The sequence below is a fragment of the Rhinolophus sinicus genome, chromosome 4 (genome assembly GCF_057876585.1).
Source record: "Rhinolophus sinicus isolate RSI-liver-muscle chromosome 4, RSI-T2T, whole genome shotgun sequence".
NCBI lineage: Eukaryota > Metazoa > Chordata > Mammalia > Chiroptera > Rhinolophidae > Rhinolophus > Rhinolophus sinicus.
The window spans coordinates 63772423-63794810 of record NC_142504.1 but is presented as its reverse complement, the minus strand read 5'-3'; the positions used below and the strand labels follow the sequence as shown (position 1 = coordinate 63794810).

Genomic DNA, 22388 nt, shown 5'->3' with positions numbered 1-22388 from the left:
GTCATATATAATGTGCTCCCATGTATAATGTGCACCCACGTTTTTGGCCCAAACTTTCAGGGAGAAAAATCTTTCGTTTCAATCTTTAATTCAAATTTTTATTTGTTTACATTTAGGTACTTGCTTTTTGTATTTATAAAGGAATTTTAGCATTTATTTTTAACATATTATGGTGCAGGAAATTTTGTGTAACAAATAATTACAAAACACAAAAACAGATACAAGGTACAAGAAATTTATGTACCGTTAACAAATTTATGATATTTATGCATCATAAAAGGCCAAGAACTCTTCATCTTGCAAATTTATCATAAGTTCAATAAAACTGATTATCGTATTCCAGGGTATTGTTTTGCATATGGATATCGTTACTGATTTCTAGTTACACTTTTAACTCATAAGCATAAATAAAAGAATTAAAAACATTTATATAGATATGGAATCAGTACTATCCATGTATTAATATAATGTGCATCCTTATTTTTCCCTCACAAACGTGGGCAAAAAAGTGCACATTATACTTGGCAAAATATGGTAACTAATGTAAGGCGGTGTTCTGGTTATTGAATCTCATCTTACCTATTGAAAGAAGTGTGACTGAGTTACATTCTAAAAGTTTTCTGAAGTTTAGAAGTTTTTCTGTGTAAGTAAAAACATAGTTTCTGATGATCCATTTTTAGTCCATCTTCTAAAAAAATATTTAATCCTTAAAATAGCCAGGACCTGTAGGATCTTTCAGGCTTTCTGAAGGTGAAGCTCTGAGGTCCTAAGCAGTAGTTGAAGGAAGGCACTGTGTGTGGAGTGACAGTGAGGACTGGCCTCTGTCAGCTGAAGATCAGGACAGGGTGGAATGAACACATTCATCAAAGCTTTATTGCTTGGTTGGGGAAAAATCCCTATCTGTCATACAAAATGTTACATTATTTCATGAAATGTTTTATTTTTCCCATATTTTAAGGTCATGTGGTTTGTGTTACCATGAGGTAACAGTATTGTGTCCTTGATTTGGCAGCCCATTTTTTTTATTGAATGGCATCTAAGGAACTTAGAAATGCAAGCTACTATCTTAAGTAGATTTCTTTTTTTGTTGTTGTAATAATTGCTGTATGTAAGAAAGACGAGTTTTGCCCCCAACAAAGTAATGTAAATTGTGGGAGTTGCAGGAGCATGGGAGCCATCTGGTGTGAAAACTTTCCTTACCTGGGAAGGAACAAACTGGATAAAAACCTAGCAAGGGGCTTTTAGGTATCAACTTCATATTTGCATGAGTTCTTTACATGTAATTTGGATCATAAGATTTTTGTCTCCTTCACAATTCCCCCTTCTGGTTTATCTTTTCTTTCTTTTTTTTTATTTTTTATTGAGGAATATTAGGGAACAGTGTGTTTTTTTCAGGACCCATCAGCTCCAGTCAAGTTGCTATTTTCAATCTAGTTATGGAAGTTGCAGCTCAGCTCCAAGTCAGTTCAAACCTTGGTGTTATGAGCACCGCATTCCAACCAGCTGAGCCAACTGGCCACCCCACCAGCAGCTCAGCTCCAAGTCAAGTCGTTGTTTTTCATTCTAGTTGTGGAGGGTGTAGCTCACTGGCTCATGTGGGAATCCAACTGGTGACCTTGGTGTTATGAGCACTGCGTTCTAACCAGCTGAGCCAACCAGCCGCCGATGGCTTTTATTTGAAATATGTCTTTTATTATATTATTCTTTAAACATTTTTCACCTACTAGAATTCACCATTGTTCTCTCAGCTCAATTTCTCCAATGGTCAGGAATTGTTTTTGCCCCTCCAGTGTTGATAATATAGTTTTATAAACAACGGTGTGAATTTTGCATCTGGATTAATTTTTTTCCCACTGATACCCACTTTTCCTATACTTATTAAAATAATACTTGCTCTTTTGCTTTATTATATATGTATTTTTCATGGTATAAATATATTTTTTAATTTTAGTTGTGTTAAAATATATATAACATAAAATTTACTACCATTTTTAAGTATACAGTTCAGTATTGATAAAAACATTCCCATTGGGCAACCAAATCTCCAGAACAATTAATCTTGCAAAACCAAAACTCTGTACCCATTAAAAAATGGCTATTTCTTTGTCCCCCACCCCCACCCTAGCCTGTGGCAACTGCCATGCTATTTTCTGTTTCTCTGAATTTGTATACTATAGGTAACCTCATACGTGGAATCATACAGTATTTGACTTTTTGTGACTGGCTTTTTTCACTTAACATACTGTCTTTAAAGTTCATCCATATTATAGCATGTTTCAGAATTTTCTTCTTTTTTAGCTAAATAATATTCCATTGTACATATTTACTTCATTTTATTTATCCATTCATCCATCAGAGGTGCTTGGGTTGCTTCTACCTTTTGGTAATTGTGAATAATGCTGCTATGAACAACAGTGTACAAATATCTCTTTAAGACACTTTCAATTTATGTGAGTATATACCCAGAATTGGAATTGCTGGATCATATAGTAATTCTATTTAAAACTTTTTAGCAACCACCATATTATTTTCCATACCTGCTGCATCATTTTACATTCCCACCAGCAATGCATGAGGGCTCCAGTTTTTTCACATCTGTCACATCTATACACATGTATGTATTTCATTACTTAGTTTTAGTTTTTGAACTTTATACCAAGAGCATTAATTTATGTAGTCTTCTGTGATTGACTTATTTCACTCAGTATTACAAAGATTATCCATATTATTGCATGTAACTGTACCTCTTTTAGTTCCTTGATGTATCATACTCCCTTGTGGCTGTTGCCTTTTCCTTTATTTGTAGATGATACGTAATTCTGCTTTTTGTTTCCTTGTAGAGTCAGTAAATGCTATTCAGTAGTTTATTTCTAATTTCCAAATAATTAAGACTTTTTGTTAATTGCTTTTTAAATACATAACATAATATTTATCATTTAACCATTCATAAGGGTACAGTTCATTGCATTAAATACATTCACAGTATTGTACAATCATCACCAGAATCTATACCCAAAACCTTTTATATTCCCTAACAAAAACTATACCCATTAAAGCATAACTTCTCCTTTCCCTTTCCCCCAAGACCTATGTAACCTCTATTCTACTTTCCGTCTCTATAAATTTGTCTGTTTTAAGTACCTCATATAAGTGTAATCATGCAATATTTGTCACATGTCTGGCTTATTTCACTAAGTATGATGTTTTCAAGGTCCATTCATGTTGTAGCATATATTGAAATTTCATTCCTTTCAACGGCTGAATAATATTCCACTGTGTGTGTGTGCCAGCGTGCGCACGTGCCGCATTCTGTTTATACATTCATCTGTTGACGGACACTTGGATTGTTTCCACCTCTTGGTTATTGTGAATAATGTAGCTGTGAACATTGGTGTTGAAATATCTGTTCCTCTTTCAATTCCTTTTGATACATATATATCAAAATGTGTGTGTGTACCTAGAAGTGGAATTGCTGGGTCATATGGTAGTTCTGTGTTTAACTTTGAGGAATTGCCATGCTGTTTTCCATGGCAGCTGCACCATTTTATATTCCACCAGCAGTACACGAGGGCTCCAGTTTCTCTACATCCTATTTAACACTTGCTGTTTTTGATTATAGCCACCCTAATGAGTGTGAATTGATATCTCATTGTGGTTTTGATTTGCATTTTCCTAATGACTAGTGATATTGAGCATCTTTTCATATGCTTATCAGTCATTTGTGTATCTTTGGAGACCTGTCTATTAAGCCCTTAACCTATTTTTCAACTGTGTTGTTTGGTTTTTTGTTGTTGAAATGTAGAAATTCTTTATATCATCTGTGTATTAATCCCATGTCAGATACATGATTTGTAAATATTTTCTGCCTTTCTTGGTAGAATATTGTCTTTCTTTCTTGGTAGAATCCTTTAATACCAAAAGTCCTTAATTTTGATGTAGTGTGATCGATTTTTGCTTTTGTTGTCTGTGCTTTTGGTGTCATGTCCATGAAACTGTCAAGTTCAATTTCATGAAGAATTTCCTCTGTTTGCTTCTACGAGAATTTTTTTTAATATAGTTTCAGCTCTCACATTTAGGTCGTTGTTCCGTTTTGAGTTAGTTTTCATACAAGGTCTGACAATTAAATTCGCGAACTTACAGTGATGTTGTTAACCTATTTTGATATCAGAGAGATTATTCATTATGAATTTGTCCCAGCTGGATGGTTAACCAAGTTTACTATTTGGAAGTACTGAAAAGGCTGCGTGAAAAAGTTAGACAACCTGAACTTTTCATGGTTCTTGCATCATAATAATGCACCAGTTTACACAGCACGCTCTGTGAGGGAGTTTTTAGCCCTAAACGAGTAACTGTATTGGAACACCCTACTCACCTGATCTGGCCCCTAGTGACTTCTTTCTTTACCCAAAGATAAAAGAAATATTGAAAGGAAGACATTTTGATACTCAGGACATCAAGGGTAATATGATGACAGCTCTGTTGTCCATTCCAGAAAAAGCATTCCAAAATTGCTTTGAAGGGTGGACTAGGCTCTGGGATTGGTGCATAGCTTACCAAGGGGAGTACTTCGAAGCTGACTAGTGATACTCAGCAATGAGGTATGTAGAACTTTTTCTAGGATGTGTTCGCGAATTTAGTGGTACGACCTATGGTATAAGGTAAGGATCCAACTTTATTCTTTACAGGTGGATATCCAGTTTTATCAGCACTGTTTGTTGAAAAGACTCTCCTTTCCCCATTGAATGGTCATGGCACCCTTTTTGAAAATCAATTGTCCACATAGATAAGGTTTTATTTCTGGGCTCTATTCTATTCCATTGATTTATATGTCTTTATGCCATTACTGTATTGTAGCTTTATAGTATATAGTAAGTTTCAAAATCAGGAAATGTTAGTCCTCCAACCCATATTCTTTTCCTAAATTGTTTTGGTTATTTGGGGCCCTTTACTATTCCATATAAATCTGAGGAGTGGCTTTTCCTTTTTACAAAAATGGCTGTTGGAATTTTAATAGGGATTGTATTGAATCTATAGATTGGTTTGTGTAGTATTGACATTTTAACAGTGTTAGGTCTTCCTGTTCATCAACACAGGATGTCTTTCCATTTATTTAGGTCTTTGTAATTTCTTTCAGCAATGTTTTGTAGTTTTCAGCATACAAGTATGTCACCTCTTTGATTAGTTTATGTCCTAAGTATCTTACTGTTTTAGAATCTATTGTAAATGGAATTCCTTTCTTAATTTTTTGTTTTTGAATTGGTGGTGTATAGAAACATAACTGATTTTTGTGTGTTGATCTTGTATCCTCTAATTTTGCTTAATTTGTTTATTAGCTCTCGTAGCTTTCTTGTGGATTCTTAGGAATGTTCTAGATCATGTCATCTGTGAATAGGTCCTTTTTCTCTTTCTAATTTAGATCCCTTTTATTTATTTTTCTTCTTTAATATATCTGGCCAGAACTTCCAGTACAAAGTTGAATAGCAGAAGTGAAAATGGGCATCTTTGTCCAAAAAAAGGTTTCAGTCTTTCACCGTTGATTATGATGTTAGCTGTGGGATTTAAAGAAATACCTTTCATTAAATTTAGGAGTTTTTCATCTGTTCCTAGTTTTCTGAGAGTTTCTAGTATGAAAGGGTGTTGAGTTTTGTCAAATGCGTTTTTTTTGCATCAATTAAGATGATCATGTCCTTTTCCCCCTTTGTTCTGTTAATATGTATTACATTACTTGATTTTCATATGTTGAACCACCCCTGCATTCTTGGATAAATCCTGCATGGTTATGGTGAATAATGCTTTTCATATGCTATTGGATATGATTTGCTAATATTTTGAGGAATTTTTTCATCTGTATGTATAAGGAATGTGGGTGTGTAGTTGTCTTTTTCTGGCTTTGGTAACACAGTAATTGTGGCCTTATACAGTGAGTTAGGGAAGTGTTCCTTCCTCTCCTGCTTTTTCAAAGAGTTTCAGAAGTATTAGTGTTAATTCTTTAAACATTTGGTAGAATTCACTGGTTGAAGCCATCTGGTTCAGGAGTTTTCTGTGTTGGAACGTATTTGATTACTGATTCAGTCTGTTTACTTGTAGTTCTATTATGATCTTCTAATTCTTAGTCACTTTAAGTGATTTGAGTGATTAAGGAATTTGTCTTTTTCTTCTAGGTTACCTAATTTGTTGCCCTAAGATTGTTCATAGTATTCTTATAATCTTTTTTATCTCTAAGGTTGGTAGTAATGTCCACACCTTTCCTTTGATTTTAATTTGCATCTCCTCTCTTTGCTAGCTAAATTTTGTTAGTTTTGCTGATCTCAAAAAACAAACTTTTGGTTTCTTTGATTTTTCTCTATTGTTTTTTAATTCTCTATTTTGTTTATTTCTACTCCAACCTTTATTATTTCTTTCGTTTGCTAGCTCTAGGTTTAGTTTGTTCTTCTATTTTAGTTTCTTCAGGTATAAAGTTAGGTTATTTGAGATCTTTCTTCTTTCTAATGTAAGCAATGACAGCTATAAAATCCCCTAAGAGTAGTTCTTTCACTGCATCCAGTAAGTTTTGGTGTGTTGTGTTTTGGTTCTCATTCATCTTTCTAAGTATTTTCTAATTTTCTTCATGATTTTTCTTTGACCTGTTGGTTGTTTAAAAGTATGTTAATTTGTATGTTTTGTGGATTTTCCATTTTTTTCTTATTGATGTCTAACTTTATACTGTTATAGTTGGAGAAGATACTTTGTATGATATCTATCTTTTTATATAATTATTGAGACTTGTTTTTTGACTCATCATATAGTCTGTCCTTGAGAAAGTCTCATGTGCCCTTGAGGAAAATGTATATTCTGTTGTTGAGTATTCTGTATATGTCTATTAGTTGTGATTGGCTAATTTCACTTTTCAAGTCCTCTGTTTCCTTATTTGTGTTCTGACTGCTTGTTCTATCCATAAGTGAACATGGGGTGTTGAAGTCTCCAACTAGCATTGTGGAACTGCCTGTTTCTTTCAGTTCTGTTAATCTTTGTCTCATATATTTTGAAAGTCTGTTTTTAGGTACATAAATATTTATAATTGTTATATCTTCTTGCTATGTCAAACCCTTATATTAATATATAATGTCTATAATGTCCTTTTTTCTTTTGTATTTTGTGATCTGTTTTGATGTAACGTCTGTTTTATCTGATATTATCATAGCTGCTCCAGCTCTCTTTTGGTTACCATTTGCATGGAATATCTTATTTTATCCTTTCAAATTAACTACTCTTTATCAGTAAAGCTTTTCTCTGGTAACTGAAAGTGTTCAAATAGACTCCAGAGTTCCAAAATAGTTACTTCAGAAGTTTTTGCCAGTACAGTACAGTTGTTGTCTAGGTAGAAGGATATTTTCTTCTCTGCCATCTTCCCTTACAACACTCATTATTACCTTACTTTTTATTTCTAACTTTATAAGATTATAATCAATTTAGTCTGAAAAATCTAACCTTTCTGAATGTTTTAGATAAAGTGCATACGTGTTTCATGGAACATAAAAATGAAAATTAAATGCATTTTTTTGTAGAATGTTTAGTTTTAAATAGCTATTACCATGTTTCCCCGAAAATAAGACCTAACCAGAAAATAAGGCCTAGCATGATTTTTCAGGATGACATCCCCTGAACATAAGCCCTAATGGGTCTTTTGGAGCAAACTTTAATATAAGACCCGGTCTTATTTTCGGGGAAACATGGTAGTTCAGGCTATTTGTTGCATTGTTACATTTTTCTATGATCACTCTTATTTTTGTCTATTAGATATATTCTAGAAAAGATAATTGAAATCTCCAATTTTAATTGAATTTTATCAAATTGATTTTATACCTTCAAGATTTTTTTCTTTATATCTACTTCTCTGCTTTGTTTAACGCATACACGATTATTGTTGTTTTAATAAGATTGTACCTTTTTAGTAATAGTGCCTTTGTTTTATCCTTTTCATTGTTGTTTTAACCTTATTTATAAGATTGTGGCTTTTTAATAATAGCGCCTTTCTTTAATCCTGTTCAATGCTTTTATCCTTAAGTTCCCCTTTGTGTGATGCTAGTATTAATACTGTTTCCTTTTCTTTATTTTGTTTATGTTTGTTATGTTCTTTTCAATCCATTTCTTTTTAATTTTTCTTTATCATTTGTTTCTTTAGAGGGTTTCTTTATAAATAGCATATGTTTTTTTAATGTAATCTGGTAGTCTGTGTTTTTTAATGAGCTAGTTAATCCTTTAACACTTAGTGTAATTATTAATACATTTGATTTTATTCTTATGTTTACTTAATTTAATATTTATTTTTCACTGTTTTTATCATTTTCAAAATTTTTATTGTACTGTTCATCCCTGCTGTCGTCTTCTCCACCTCCCCAGTTTTTCCTTTTTGTATGTTTCGAAGTTCTGTTATCATTTTTTAGATTCTAAGGTATGTATTTTTCATATTTTAACACCTAAAATCAACATATTTTACAGTTACTGATATGTCATAGTTTAATGTTTTCTTTCTTAGTGGTACATACAATAATGGTAAATCTTAAAATCAGTGGTTAGATTCTGTCTATGAAGGATGGTATATTTCCATTCTTTGGAGGGCATACTTCCTTTTCCCTAATTTATTATGAGACATACTTCTAAGGTGCTTTGTTGCCTCATTGATTCCCTTAGACTCCAGTAAGATGGGACTTTCAAATATAGTTGACCCTTGAACAACACAGGTTTGAACTGTGTGGGTCCATTTATATGCAGATTTTTTGTAAATATACAGTTAGCTCTCCATATCCCCGGGTAATGCATTTGCGGATTCAACCAATCTTGGATTGAAAACAGTATTTTCGATCCATGTTTGGGAATTGGTGGATGTGAAGGGCTTACTGTATACATTGTTCTACTCCATTTTATATAAGGGACTTGAGCATCTGTGGAATTTGGTATCTGCAGATTTGTCCTGGAACCAATCACCTTCAGATACCGAAGGACTTTAGTTAAATTTTGGGGGAGTCAAAAGTTATACTGGGATTTTTGATTGTGCAAGGTTCAATGCCCTTAATCCCCATGTTGTTTAAGTGTTAGCTGTACTTTTATTACCTCCTTTCGAAACCCCACCTTCTACTGTGTTTCCCCGAAAATAACACCTACCTGGACAATCAGCTCTAATGTGGCTTTTGGAGCAAGAATTAATATAAGACCTGGTATTATATAATATGATATATATGATATGATATGATATTATACCTAGTCTTACATTATAGTAAAATAAGACTGGGTCTTATATTAATTTTTGCTCCAAAAGACATATTAGAGCTGATTGTCTGGCTAGGTCTCATTTTCAGGGAAACACAGTAAGAGTCCTTCGGATTGCTTTTATTTTTCTTCCTTCTCATATTACCTAACTCTTAAGTTTTGCTGAGAGTTAAACTTTCAAAGTGTAAACAAAGACCTATTTTGTGTTTAGGTTTAAAAACTCAGAGAAGCTGCATTTCTCTTTTTTTGTTTTTATTTTTTTTTTACAAACCTTTGTGTCTAGGGCTGACTTTTAATAGATCACGGCAAGGGAGCTGCTCTGCTATGTAGAAAACCCCAACCTAGAAGCAGATAATCTACAAATGGTTTAGCACCAGGTTTTACACCAATAGTGCATTCTGTATAGGGAGAGGGAGCGGCTCCATCCAAGGCCCCATGTCGCTACCCTGTGTTTTGCCTGGGCAGGATTCTGATTGAGAGGGTGGTTAGTCATAATCCAAAGGTGGTAACTTCTCCCCATTGCCTTCTCACCCAAGCACTTACAGGGTTCAAATGCACTTCATTAAAGAGTTCAGCGATTTTGGAGTCTGTCATTACCCGACTGCATTCTTTATTCAAGATTGTTTTAAGACACTACTAAGATGAGAGCTAGTTTCCCTCATTTTGGTTCTTTTTAATCTGTGCTAATATCATGTATGGAAAATAGATTATCTAATTTTAAATGACGTTTCTTTGTCTCTTTTGTCCTTTTTTTTCCTATTGGATTAGTGATATTTTAACTGTTTTTATAATCTTTTGATATTAAGGAGGTATTTTGATCTGTATGCATTTATTATTTGGCTCAAACAATAGAAATTTATTTTCTTAAACAATTCTGGAGAAATCTGAGATGAAGGTTTCAGCAAGGTTGGTTTCTTCCTAAGCTTCTTTCCTGGTTTGTAGGTGGCTGTCTTCTCCGTGTTTTCATACATTCTTCCTTTGCTGGTTTTTATGCATTTTAGGCTTTAGTGTTTGAATTAGTTTTCCAGGGCTCCCAGGACAAATTACCAAAGTTTTGCTAGCTTTAAATGAACAAAAATTTATTCTTTCACAGTTCTAGAGGCCAAAAGTTTAAAATCATGGTGTTGACCCTGCTGTTCCTTAGCTTGTGGCAGCATTATTTCAATATCTGCCTTTGTCTTCACATGATCTTTTCCTCTGTGTCTTTTTGTCCCTCTGAAGTGTTTGAACAGTGCAGGGGTTTGGAGTACCGACCCCTGATACAGTTGAAAATCCTTGTATCACTTTTGACTTCCCCAAAACTTAACTACGTCCCTTGGTATCTACAGGTGTTTGGTTCCAGGACCTGCACAGATAGCAAAATCCATGGATGCTCAAGTCCCTTGTATAAAATGGCACAGAACAATTCACATAGTCGGCCCTCTGCATCCATGGGTTCCTAACTGGGATAAAAAATACCGTTTTCCATCTGCAGTTGGTTGAATCCACGGATGCGAAACCCAGGGATACGGAGCCCTGACTGTATGGGCTCCATTTAATGGAAAAAGTCCACATATAAGTGGACCTGTGCAGTTCAAACTTGTGTTGTTCAAAAGTCACTGTACACTGCTCATTGGGTTTAAGGCCCATTCTAAATCCTCAATGATCTTATCTCAAGACCCATAACTTAATTACATCTGCAAAGACTGTTTCCGAATAAGGTCACGATTTACAGGTTCCTGGGATTAAGACTCAGGCACGAGAATGTTAACACTTAGAAGATTATCTACTGAAGAATATAAAACTATCTGTATGTATTTTCTCCTAGTACTTTTACATCTACATTTTTAGGCCATGCGGAATTTATTTTGATACAAAGTGGAGATGTATGTTTGTTTTTTGTATAACAAAATCACCCAGTTAGTAAATGGTGGCACTAGGATTTAAACTTAAGACTTAATTTCAAAGTCAGCATCTTTTTTGTTATATAGAACTACCTTCTTTTAGTATTCTAACTTTAAAACCTTTGCCCATGAGGCTGTTTTTGTCATACATCTTGTAACAGAAAAGACTGTTACAGCACATTTTTCATAGCTGAATATCTAAAAAGAATACTGTAGGCACTTGCACCTCTTTTCAGCAGTTATTATTCTGGGAAAGAATCAGAAGTGCCATTTGGGAAAAGTACGTTGGAGAGCTTGGTTTTGAGACACTGACTTCATTTGCTGTGTCTGATGCAATTGTCATTGGACTCTTCAGGGACATCTATAGTTTTGCTGTTTTATTCCTATTAAAAGATGCTAATCTGTGTTTTCAAGGACTGTTATTCATACTAATTTCATGAGGCTGGTCACGCTAACAGGCTTATAGTCCTATAGAGACTTTTAGTGGTATTTATACAAATTAAATTGACATTTCTAATATCCTGTAACATAATAATCATGTTGGATCCACTTTTGGTACCTGAATCTGTTAACGTATGTTTGCCATGACCACATTAAAAATTTTGGTTTTCATACATTGTTCAGCATTGGTTCTTACATAGTCTAGAAGAATAGAGTGACTACCATATAGTCTGTTCTTTTGTATAATAAACATTTTATGTCAACTATGAGTTTTTTTGCAAAAATTTTGAAATGGGTTATGAAAAACGAAACTTACTGTTGCTCTCTTATTGATTTTTAAAGGAAAGCACTGAAGAAGAAGTTCTGGTGAAGAAGACTGTCAGGGCTACTAATGCGAAACTTAACCCTGTTTATTTTCATGACACAAATGTCAGTAAAAGTGATTTTGACTTGATAGACCCTTTAAAGCTGGAGGCATGGTTTCCTCATCAAAGTAAGCGTTTGGCATCAAATTCAGAAATAGTTTTGCCTGTGGACAGATGGTTAGACACTGAGACTCCTGTAGTGTCCATTCAAAAAAATATGAACACAGCATCTTTGAAGCCTATTAGTGACAATGGAATTAATTCCACTGATATTCATCGGTTACCAACTAGCGAAAGGCGAACATGTGAATGTTATGAGTCCATTGAAAAGAGTAAAGACCGTAAGTGGGCTTTTTTTTTTTTTTTTTTTAGGTTCCTTATTTTCTTTTTTTAAGTGGGCTTTTTTAAAAAAATAAAAGTAAATATATAAAATGTTTACACATTTTGAATAGAATATATTCCTAAGTAGAGCTTGCCTGATCTTTCATATTAAAATCTTTGAGTGTTTTATGAATTTTAAAATGGTGTCTTTATTCACAGATCTGGTGGAAATGTACCTTCCTAAGTATTCTTTTCTTTTTTCCCTCATTCTCCGTTGTATACTTTTACTGTAAGTAAGGTGGGTTTGTCTACCATCAGAGAGATACTTTTCTTTTGGGGATGTTCATTTTTCTAATTAGTTTTGGCCAGATTTCAGTACTGTTGATAACCAAGATAAGTCAAAAAAGTAAAATTATTTATGAATATTATGTCATTTTACTTGTCATGTGTCATTGAATATTTTTGGTATTTTATTTTTTAGAAACTGATCTACCACAGAGTGTGGTCTATCAAAATGAAGAAGGTAAATGGGTCACTGACCTTGCTTATTATACTTCTTTTAATGAAGAACAAGATTTAAATATATCTCTAACTGATGAGATGAATGAAGACTTCAGATCTGGTTGTAAGTGTATTGATAACTACTTTATTGTACCATTTTCATTGCTTCTGATGGTGTTCTGAAATTACTCTGTATTTATTGGTTGACCACATCAAATCCCTTCTGGAATACACAATACTTAGCTCTTCACTTGTTTTTATAGGAACAGGGGCTTGAATTAGTCAGTGTTAATCATTACAGAATGAGCTGAGCCTTTTCTTTATGCAAGAGTACTGAGTCAAACCAGTACTCTCCAGTTTAGAACCTTTATATTGCAGAATTGGGCTTTACTTTCTCTTAGGCTTCACTTTCTCTTGATCTGTCTTGAACAAAGGAAATATTCTGATAAATGAGCAATTACAAAAGCCAATCCATTTTGGAGTAAAAGCTAACAAATGTGGTAGGAATGATGGCAGAAAAGTGGCAAAAATTATAAATGAAATCTCAGCGGATGAGCATATTAGGAACATCAATTAGATTTGTTGATTAGCAGAATCTCTGATAGTGAAAGAGGAAAACTGGAATAGGTCTACAGAATGCACAGCATTTTGTCTTGTCTGTGGAGATGTCGCTGTGCTGCTGAGGCCTCTGGTCCCTGAGCACCTCTAAACCTGGGATGAGGAAAGCGTGCAGTGGCCTGTCAAGCCCAAGCTTATTTTTAATAGGCTCAGAAGGTGCCAGAGGAGGAAGTTATTCTAACTGCTACTTTTACTAACTCCTCTTAAATGTCTAATGATATGGAAGAACAGAGATAAATAAGGCATTTTTTCAGCCCTTAAGAAACTGTCCATCAGCTAAGAGTGATGAGATAAGAATACAAAACAACAGTTAGCGTCATAAGAAACACAAACCAAATGCTTTGGAGTTTAGAGGAGAAATAACCTTTTCTTCAGTGGGTAGCAGAAAGATTTCACATAGGTGGCTTTGAGGTAGAATTTCAATGGGTAAATACATATTTGGGGGAATGAGAAGTTCCAAATGGATGGAAAACCCAAGGAATGAGATGAGAAAGCATGGGCATGTTTTGAGAATGTTATTTGTGGCAAGATATGGGAAGGGGAGAGCCGTATGAGATGAAGAGATGAAGCTGGAGAGGTACAGTAGGGCTGGGAAGTGGGTAGAGCGCTGTTTACCTTGTCAAAGAGTTGAGCCTTGTTTGGTAAGCAGTAAGAGCCACTGAAGACTTCCTTGTCCAACTGGCTTTGCAAGACTTCTGGCAGCAATGGTCAGTTGAATGAGAGATTCCTTAAGATGTTAGAGAAATCTCGGTGTTACAGTGAGAATGAAAATAAGGTAGCTAATGAAAGACATGGAGTTACAATAGTCAGGATTTAGTGACTGGATTTCAGGGGATAGTAGAAAGGCAAGAAAAGATTGAATTTTGTGGTCTGAGTTACTTGGGAAAATGCCAATACCATTAACTGAGATGGGAAAAACAATAAATTGTAGAATTTTGGATGATTGTGGTTTGAAGTGGGGGTACTCAATAGTTGGAAATATGCGTCAAATTGGAGGTTAAGTTATAGTTAGAGCTTGCTCAATGTTTTGATTTAGAAAGGACAAGAAGATACAGACTGGACAGTGGATATTGACATTGTCACTTGAAATGTCAATGATGAGGAGTGTAAATTGATACAGCCATTTTGGAAACTTGTTTGGCAGTATCTTGTGAAGGTGAACTTTATAAATTTCACACTTTATGACCCAATGTATACCCAGTATATGGGGTGTATATATTCACCAAAAGACCTATACTAAAATGTTTATAGCAGCACTATATATATAGCCCCAAACTAGAAATTCTGAAATTCCCATCAACAATGGGATGGATAGTGTTCATTCATACATTGGAATGCTGTGTAGCAATGGGAATGAATAATGTGTAGTCACTATTAGCAATATGGATGAATTTCACAAATATGTTGAATGAAATAAGGCTGACTGAGAATACATACTATGTGATTCCATTCTTACACAGTTCAAACATACCCTGCTCTATGGAGTAAGAACCAAGGGTAGTGGTTATCCTTGGATGGGCATGTGATGGGAAGGAAGCTCGAGTGGCCCTTTGGATGCTGGCAGTGTTCTGTTTCTTGATCTGGGGTGTTGATGTGGCTATACACATGTTCAGATTGTGAAAATTCCTTGAATTGTACACTTATATATACTTTTCATAAGTATATTATACTTTGGTAAAAAGTTTTTAAAAATTAGTCATCAAATTGAGAAAAAATATTTCCAATTCGTATTATAGCTTAAAGGCTCATTTCCGTAATCTGTAAATAGTTCGGATAAACGATAAAAAGACCAACTACTCGGTGTAGAATTAGGCTAAGGATATAAACCTATAGGAAGTGAAATATAAATGATGGTTAAATAAAAAGATTCATTTTTACTTATGGAAAGAAATGCAGAATAAAACCAACACATGATACTGTTTTTTAATTATTTTATTGGCAGTGATCCAAAAGTTTGGTAATAAAACTATGTTGGTAAGAGTGTGAGGGAAATAGGTATCCTAGAGCATTATGCACACAGCCTCTAGGTGCAGCAATCTTGCAGCATCTAGCAAAATTACAGATACACATACCCTGTAACCAGGCAGTTCTGGTAATATCTTCTTCAGATACACTTGCACGAATGGTTTATGATGTATGTGCAGTGTTATTACTTGCACATTGTTTATAATAATGAAAGATTGGAAGCAAAGTGGATGTACAGAATAGGGGACTGATTAAAGTACATCCGTACAAGGAAATTCCCTGTGGGTATTAAAAAAAAAAAAAAAAAAAAAGAAAAAGTAAAAGGAGCTCTTTAGATACTGATATGAAATGATCACCAAAATACCGTGTTTCCCTGAAAATAAGACGTAGCCAGACAATCAGCTCTAATGCGTCGTTTGGAGCAAAAATTAATGTAAGATCAAGTCTTATTTTACTATAAGACTGGGTGTAATATAATATAATATATATAATATAATACCAGATCTTATATTAATTTTTGCTCCAAAAGACGCATTAGAGTTGATTGTCTGACTAGGTCTTATTTTCGGGGAAACACGGTAAGTTATTTAAAATCCAAGAAACAGAAAAACATATAAAATATTCTAACATTTGTATAAAAAGGTGGAAGAGGGGAGGACCCATAGATTTGTAAATGCATGCAATGGAAAGATTTTAAAAAAGGAGAAGAAATTGATTACAGGAATCAAATTACTTGAACTCAAAAACCAAATAGATTGAAATGTGAGGAGTTTCATGGGTACTTTATACACTGGTGGCTTCTGGAGGTGTGGTAAGTTGGGCAGGGAGGCGGGAGAGATTTTTCAGTGTTGTATTTCCTTTTATGTCATTTGGTTAATCTCTAAAAAACTTTATTGAAGCATATATATATTTTTGAAAATTATCTTTATTGAAAAAATATATATATTTATATATATTTAACTACGTGGACATATTACTATTAAAGGAAAAATAAATAGATAATGGAAGACTTTAATGAAACTATCTTTGTGGGATGACAGGCATGGGTGGTGAGGTAATAGAGAAAATGATTATGGAAAGCTATTGAAAAGTTTGATGGAAGGAAAGAAAGAATGGACAAGATCAAGGGAAATCTGGGAATGAAGTGGGAGCCTTTTAATAGGAAGGGGGAAGGGAATTTTGAAAATGTAAGAGATACTCGGAAGAAGAAGATTGGACCAAGGGCATAATTTTTATAATGTCAAAGTCATTTTAAATGAAAACTTGCCTACTTTGTTCAGAAAATTTACTAAAGAGGTACTATTTCTCTTCCCCATCTCTGCCCTCTCTGATAGTTCCACATAGCTGAGGTACTACATTACTTCTGGGCAGGGAGGGGTTGAAGGAGTGGGACATAAAGGCTGCTTCAAAATTTAACAACTAAAGTATTCAGGAGACATTTGAAAGGACTGTTTTAGATTTGGTAAACAGTTGAGCATAGACTGAAAAAATGAAGTTCTGCTTTCTCATAATTTGTGAATAATTTCTGATGAGCATACAAGGTTTTTTTTATTGTAGATTCTTAACTGAAGAATCTTAAAGTTCAGAGAAAAAGTACTTACGAATATAATATAGCATTTGGAACTGTTTACTTAGCAATTTAAAAACGTGCTATTTAACTCATTGAAGTAAATTATGTTTTCTGGGTTACTTTCTTATGGACTGATTTCCTACTTCCTTTCTCTTGGCTGTTAGATTTGGTTGGTTGATATTTGCACATTTTAGGGCAGTGGTTTTTTTTTTTAACTTACCTTGAGTTATGGAACCCCATAGAGAAGCTTCTTAGAAAACTTTTTATGTGGAAGATACTGTTTTGCGTGTGATTCCAGGAACTTCATGGTTCTCCGGATGCTCATTCATAGACTTCTAGGTTAGAAGGTGTTTATTTAAGAAGTGATAGGTTCCCAAGGTAAAGAACTATCCTAACCTAGCAAGTATGAATTCTGGTGCTCTACTTTTCCTAACTGGAAATATTCTCCTGTATCTATTCTCATTTTATCTCAAGATGTTAATGTTGAAGTGTGAGGGTTTTCAAAAGGGCAGTTTGGATCTGATTAGCCCTTGATGGGCTGATGAGAGTGGGGGACATCTCCTGTGTTTGGGCCACAATTGTACTGTCCCTTGTGGGTTGCTATTCACTCTTCCCCTCTCTGCTACTTTCCTGAAGTACCAGGAAAAGGCACAGAGTGGGCACCAGATAGGCAGTCTGGAGTCTAGCCTGCAGACTTTTCTGATTTAGCCAACATGTTTAAAATTCTTTTTAATTTTAATATCTTGAGTAGGATCATATGCTTTCTAGTTTGCCACTGTCCCACCACTGCCTATTGTGTTATAACTAGCCCTCTTTGCTCATTCACCCCAGCCTCTGAGGCATTTCAGTTTGTGGTCTTGGCTTAGAGGTTGAAGGTGTCTGGGCCCATTCATTTCCCTAAAGTGAACTGAGGTGCTTATAGGAACTTAGAGGACAGACATTGGGTGACCACTATCCTGTTTACCCAGGCTGTGGGGTTGGCTGGGATATGGGACTTTTCCTTTCTAAAACTGGGACAGTCCTAAGCAAATGGATGGTTGGGCACGCCAGCAGACATCTTCATGACGAGTTTACAGAATGGCTTGTCAGTCTCATGGTTCCAGATGAAATTCCATCGGTACTCAACGTGTGCCAAATCTTCAAAGCTAAAATTAATGTGAATCTTATTTTAAAATTCTTTTTTCAGTTACAGTTGACATTCAGTATTATTTTATATTAGTTTCAGATGTACCGCTTAATGGTTAGATATTTATGTAATTTATGCAGTGATTTCCGGATTCATCTAGTACCCACCTGGCACTATATATACATAGTATTGCAACATTATTGACTATATTTTCTGTGCTGTACTTTATATCCCCATGACTATTTTGTAACTACCAATTTGTGTTTCTTAATTCCTTCACCTTATTCACCATGCTCTCTAACCCCCTCTCCCTCTGAAAACCGTCAATTTGTTCTCTATATCTTTGAGTCTGTTTCTGTTTTGTTTGTTCTTTTATTTTGTTCTATAGATTCCAAACCTACATTGTAAACCCCTTTTAGTAAATTAGGATACCTTAGTAACTGATTAAATCAGTCACAGTAGAGTGTTCATTACCCAAAAATTGAGAACCACAGACTTAATGTACTTAATACAGATGTATCGGTCGTGTGATAGAAGCTTTCACATACTTTTTAAAAATTTTATTTCTTTAGTATTTCATTTTCCCTTCTAGCTAAGTTTTATTTATATGCTAGTATTTAATTAGCACTTGTATAATTTTATAAACCTATTCTTTTTAAGCTGAGGCATTGGATTTGATTGCACAAGATGAAGAAGAATTTAATAAAGAGCACCAATTTATTCAGGTTTGTATTTTATTGGCACTAACCAAGGTTTAAAGTTTTTCCTGTGTTAATTAATTTAAATGTAGGCAAAATTTTCATTTCTTTCTGAATATCTATATCTATATCTATATCTATATATATCTATATATATAGATATATATACTTAGTAGGGAATTATGTCTTTTTTTCTCATATTTAGACAATTTTTGCTTTCATACTCTAAATTATCAATTAAAAAATAACTGGCATACTGAAATAATGTTTAATTCACTTAAAGTCACTTTAATTGTTTTCAAAGATATTTCTATAGGTTTTAACCGTGTTTTAAAATGAGGTAATGCTATTTGTTTTTATTGATGATGTACTCCTTTCTAAAGATTTATATTAATGAAAATCAGTGTTTGATTAAGCAATATTAAAACTGCATATTATAACTCAAGTATGAAAAATGAATTTCTCTTTCTGGACTTCATTACCTTTATTAGCTGCTTAGGCATGAATTTGTCCAAACTTTTAAAAAAATTTAAATGTTTATATTTTTTTAGTTAAATTTTATGTTTGTATATGAGAAGAACAGAAAGAAGCCTTGCTGGGTAAATAAAATGAAACAATAACTTTCTTCCTAGGAAGAAAACATAGATGTCCAGAACACTTCAGTTGCTCTAGGGGATATGTCCTGGGGAACTTCAATTAATTACAATTTGTTGAGAAAATCATTTAGCACATCAGATTTGGACAAAGATGATGCCAGTTATTTACGTCTATCTTTAGGAGAGTTCTTTGCTCAAAGATCTGAAGCCCTTGGTTGCCTTGGTGGTGGTTACAATGTGAAAAGAGTAAGTATGATATGTGCTAGAAGTGGTTAAATTGACCAGCCCTTATATTTGAATATTATGATGGTATAGCTAGACCATAATATCTGTAAAGCAGAAACAATAGGAACATGATAGAATAGTGGTAAAAAGCTTAGGTTTAACAGTTGGTCAGACCCTGACTCCAGTCCTAACTTTGCCTTTTAATGAGTTCAATGACTTAAAACAATTGGCTTAACTCCTCTATGCCTTAATTTTCCAGTTTCTGAAATGGAATGCTATTTTATAGGGTTTTGAGAATAAAATGTGATGGTACATGTAAAGCATTTAGCACCAAACCTAACATGCAGTAATTATTCAGTACTTATTAGTTGATATCGTTATGTCATTGGTTGGTGGGAGGAATTTAAAGATTCATTGTTTTGACCTGTTGTTTAAAAACATTTTGAAATATAAGAGTGTTTTGGTTTAATAATATGTAACACATGTAAGAAAAATGCAAGCAATAGTGATAAGTTCTGTGAAGAATGAGTGAGGCTAAGGTGCTGCTTTAGCTGTAGTGGTCAGGGTGACATCTGAGGAGATGGAATTGAACTGGGACCTAAATGATGAGAGAGAAGGAAGCAGTCGCCAAAAGATCTGGAGGAAGTCTGTTCCCAGTAAACAGAAGGTAGGTAGGAACTGGAGTGGCATATTGGAGGAACAGAAAGCAGGCAAATAGAGCTAACGGGAGTGGGAGTGGGGGAGAGTAGGACAGATTAAATGGTAGAAGTAGACAAAGGCCAGATCATCTCATATTAACTGGGAAGAAGTACTTGGAGGCATGAAGGAACTTTGTTGTGGTGCCTTGGTGACAGGATGCTAAATAACATATGTTAGGAGCTTGAGTGGAGAAGGTCAATGAACCACCGAGGAAGAGTAGAAGCAGGCAGAGAGGCTTAGTACATGGGAAGAGATGTGATGAAGGCTGTGGTCTAGGATGATAGTACAGAAACAGAAAAATTCAGGACTCAAGATTTCTTTTGGTGGTAGAGTCAAAGGACTAAGTTGATAAACTCCATATAGGGAGTTTGGGTTGGATGGAGTATTTATCAAAACTGGATTTCACTGAGAGTATAATTGAAAATAATAGCTATGGTGTTAAAAACTCACAGTTGATTTACAGAACTTAAATTTGAAACAAACTGTGAGTCCTATCTGTGCAGTGAATTAAAAAATGAAAATAAATACAGTGATACATCGGTTTTCAAATGTCTCCATTGACTAACATTTTGGTTTATGAATGCCGTAAACCCAGAAGTAAATGCTTCAGTTTTTGAACATGACTCGGAAGTTGAACATGTCACACGGCGTCCACTGAGTGCAAAATCCTGAGGCCTAGCTGTCGGCTGTTTTTGAATGTTTCAGAACTCGTGGATTACGTTAGAAAACCGAGGTACCACTGTACTTTAGAGAGACAGGTTTTTCTGCCAGGATTGATTGGGATTTTTGACATGAGAGAAGTTGAAGTGTCACAGAATTCCTTACTAAACAGATAAAGCACTGGATCATGGAAAAATAGATCTATCAATTGGAATTTCTATTTTAATATTAGTTATGAAATGTTACTTGCATTTAAGTTGCTGGATCAAGGGAAGAAATTCCCAAGTGAATATCAATTAAAAAGTGAGTGCATTTAACGATTCACATTTTAGGCCTATTATGTGAAAGTTCTGTAAGAAAGACAAGTGTGAATTCCCTGATCTTTAGCACGCTCCTTGAATATATAATCCTTTCTGAAACTCTCATCCAAGTCAGTAGGAAGATACCAAACTTAATACAGATTGTTTTTTTTTTAGGGGAACAGGACTTTATTGGGGAACAGTGTATACTTCCAGGCCTTTTTCCCAAGTCAAGTTGTTGTCCTTTCAATCTTAGTTGTGGAGGGTGCGGGTCAGCTTCAAGTTGTTGTCCTTTCCGTCTTAGTTGTGGAGGGCGCAGCTCAGCTCCAGGTCCACTTGCCGTTTTCTAGTTGCAGGGGGCACAGCCCACCATCCCTTGAGGGAGTCGAACCGGCAACCTTGTTGAGAGGATGCATTCCAACCAACTGAGCCATCTGGGAGCTCAGTGGCAGCTCATTTCAAGGTGCCGTGTTCAAGCTTAGTTGCAGGGGGCGCTGCCCATCATCCCTTGTGGGATTCGAGGAATTGAACTGGCAACCTTGTAGTTGAGAGCCCGTGCTCCAACCAACTGAGCCATCCGGGAGGCAGCTCAGCTCAAGGTGCCGTGTTCAATCTTAGTTGCAGGGGACGGAGCCCACCATCCCTTGCGGGACTTGAGGAGTTGAACTGGCAACCTTCTGGTTGAGAGCCCACTGGCCCATGTGGGAATCGAACCTGCAGCCTTCGGCGTTAGGAGCATGGAGCTCTAACCGCCTGAGCCACCGGGTTGGCCACTTAATACAGATATTTGAGGATGTATTTATTGTGTAAAATAACATACCCTTATAGTGTAAGTTAGAGGAAGACAGGAAATTTTGTCTTTTTCTCACTGTTACGTCACTGGTGTTTGTTAGCAGTGCCTGACACATAGTAGATGCTCAATAATAATTACCATAGGAACAAAGTGTCATTTCTTGGTTGTTTTAATTTGGATTTCTTAGTAAGGGCAACTTGACAATATTTAGCCCCGATATTTAAAGATAACTAGCAATAAGGAAATAAGTTCTATTTGGACTTTTAAAGTTCATCTCTAGTAATTTAAGATTAAATTGAAAGAATTATTTTGTTGTAGTTATTTAGCTAGGTTAGCAAAATTGAGATAAAATAGTACAGAATTTCTCAAAGCAGTTGAAAAT

At 34.9% G+C, this 22388-nt stretch overlaps 1 protein-coding gene across 9 annotated transcripts in view; it reads left to right on the top strand.

Moving 5' to 3' along the window:
• CEP192 (centrosomal protein 192) overlaps nucleotides 1-22388 on the top strand; it is a 160141-nt gene that overhangs the window by 38277 nt on the left and 99476 nt on the right. For 7 of the 9 annotated variants that reach the window (XM_074340409.2, XM_074340411.2, XM_074340407.2 and 4 more), the window contains 4 exons: nucleotides 11913-12276; nucleotides 12738-12881; nucleotides 18697-18761; nucleotides 19367-19576. In XM_074340409.2, the coding sequence (XP_074196510.2) occupies nucleotides 11913-12276; nucleotides 12738-12881; nucleotides 18697-18761; nucleotides 19367-19576 (783 nt within the window). The remainder of the gene's footprint in view (nucleotides 1-11912; nucleotides 12277-12737; nucleotides 12882-18696; nucleotides 18762-19366; nucleotides 19577-22388) is intronic. The other 2 variants (XM_074340412.2, XM_088797891.1) reach the window with 2 other exon arrangements.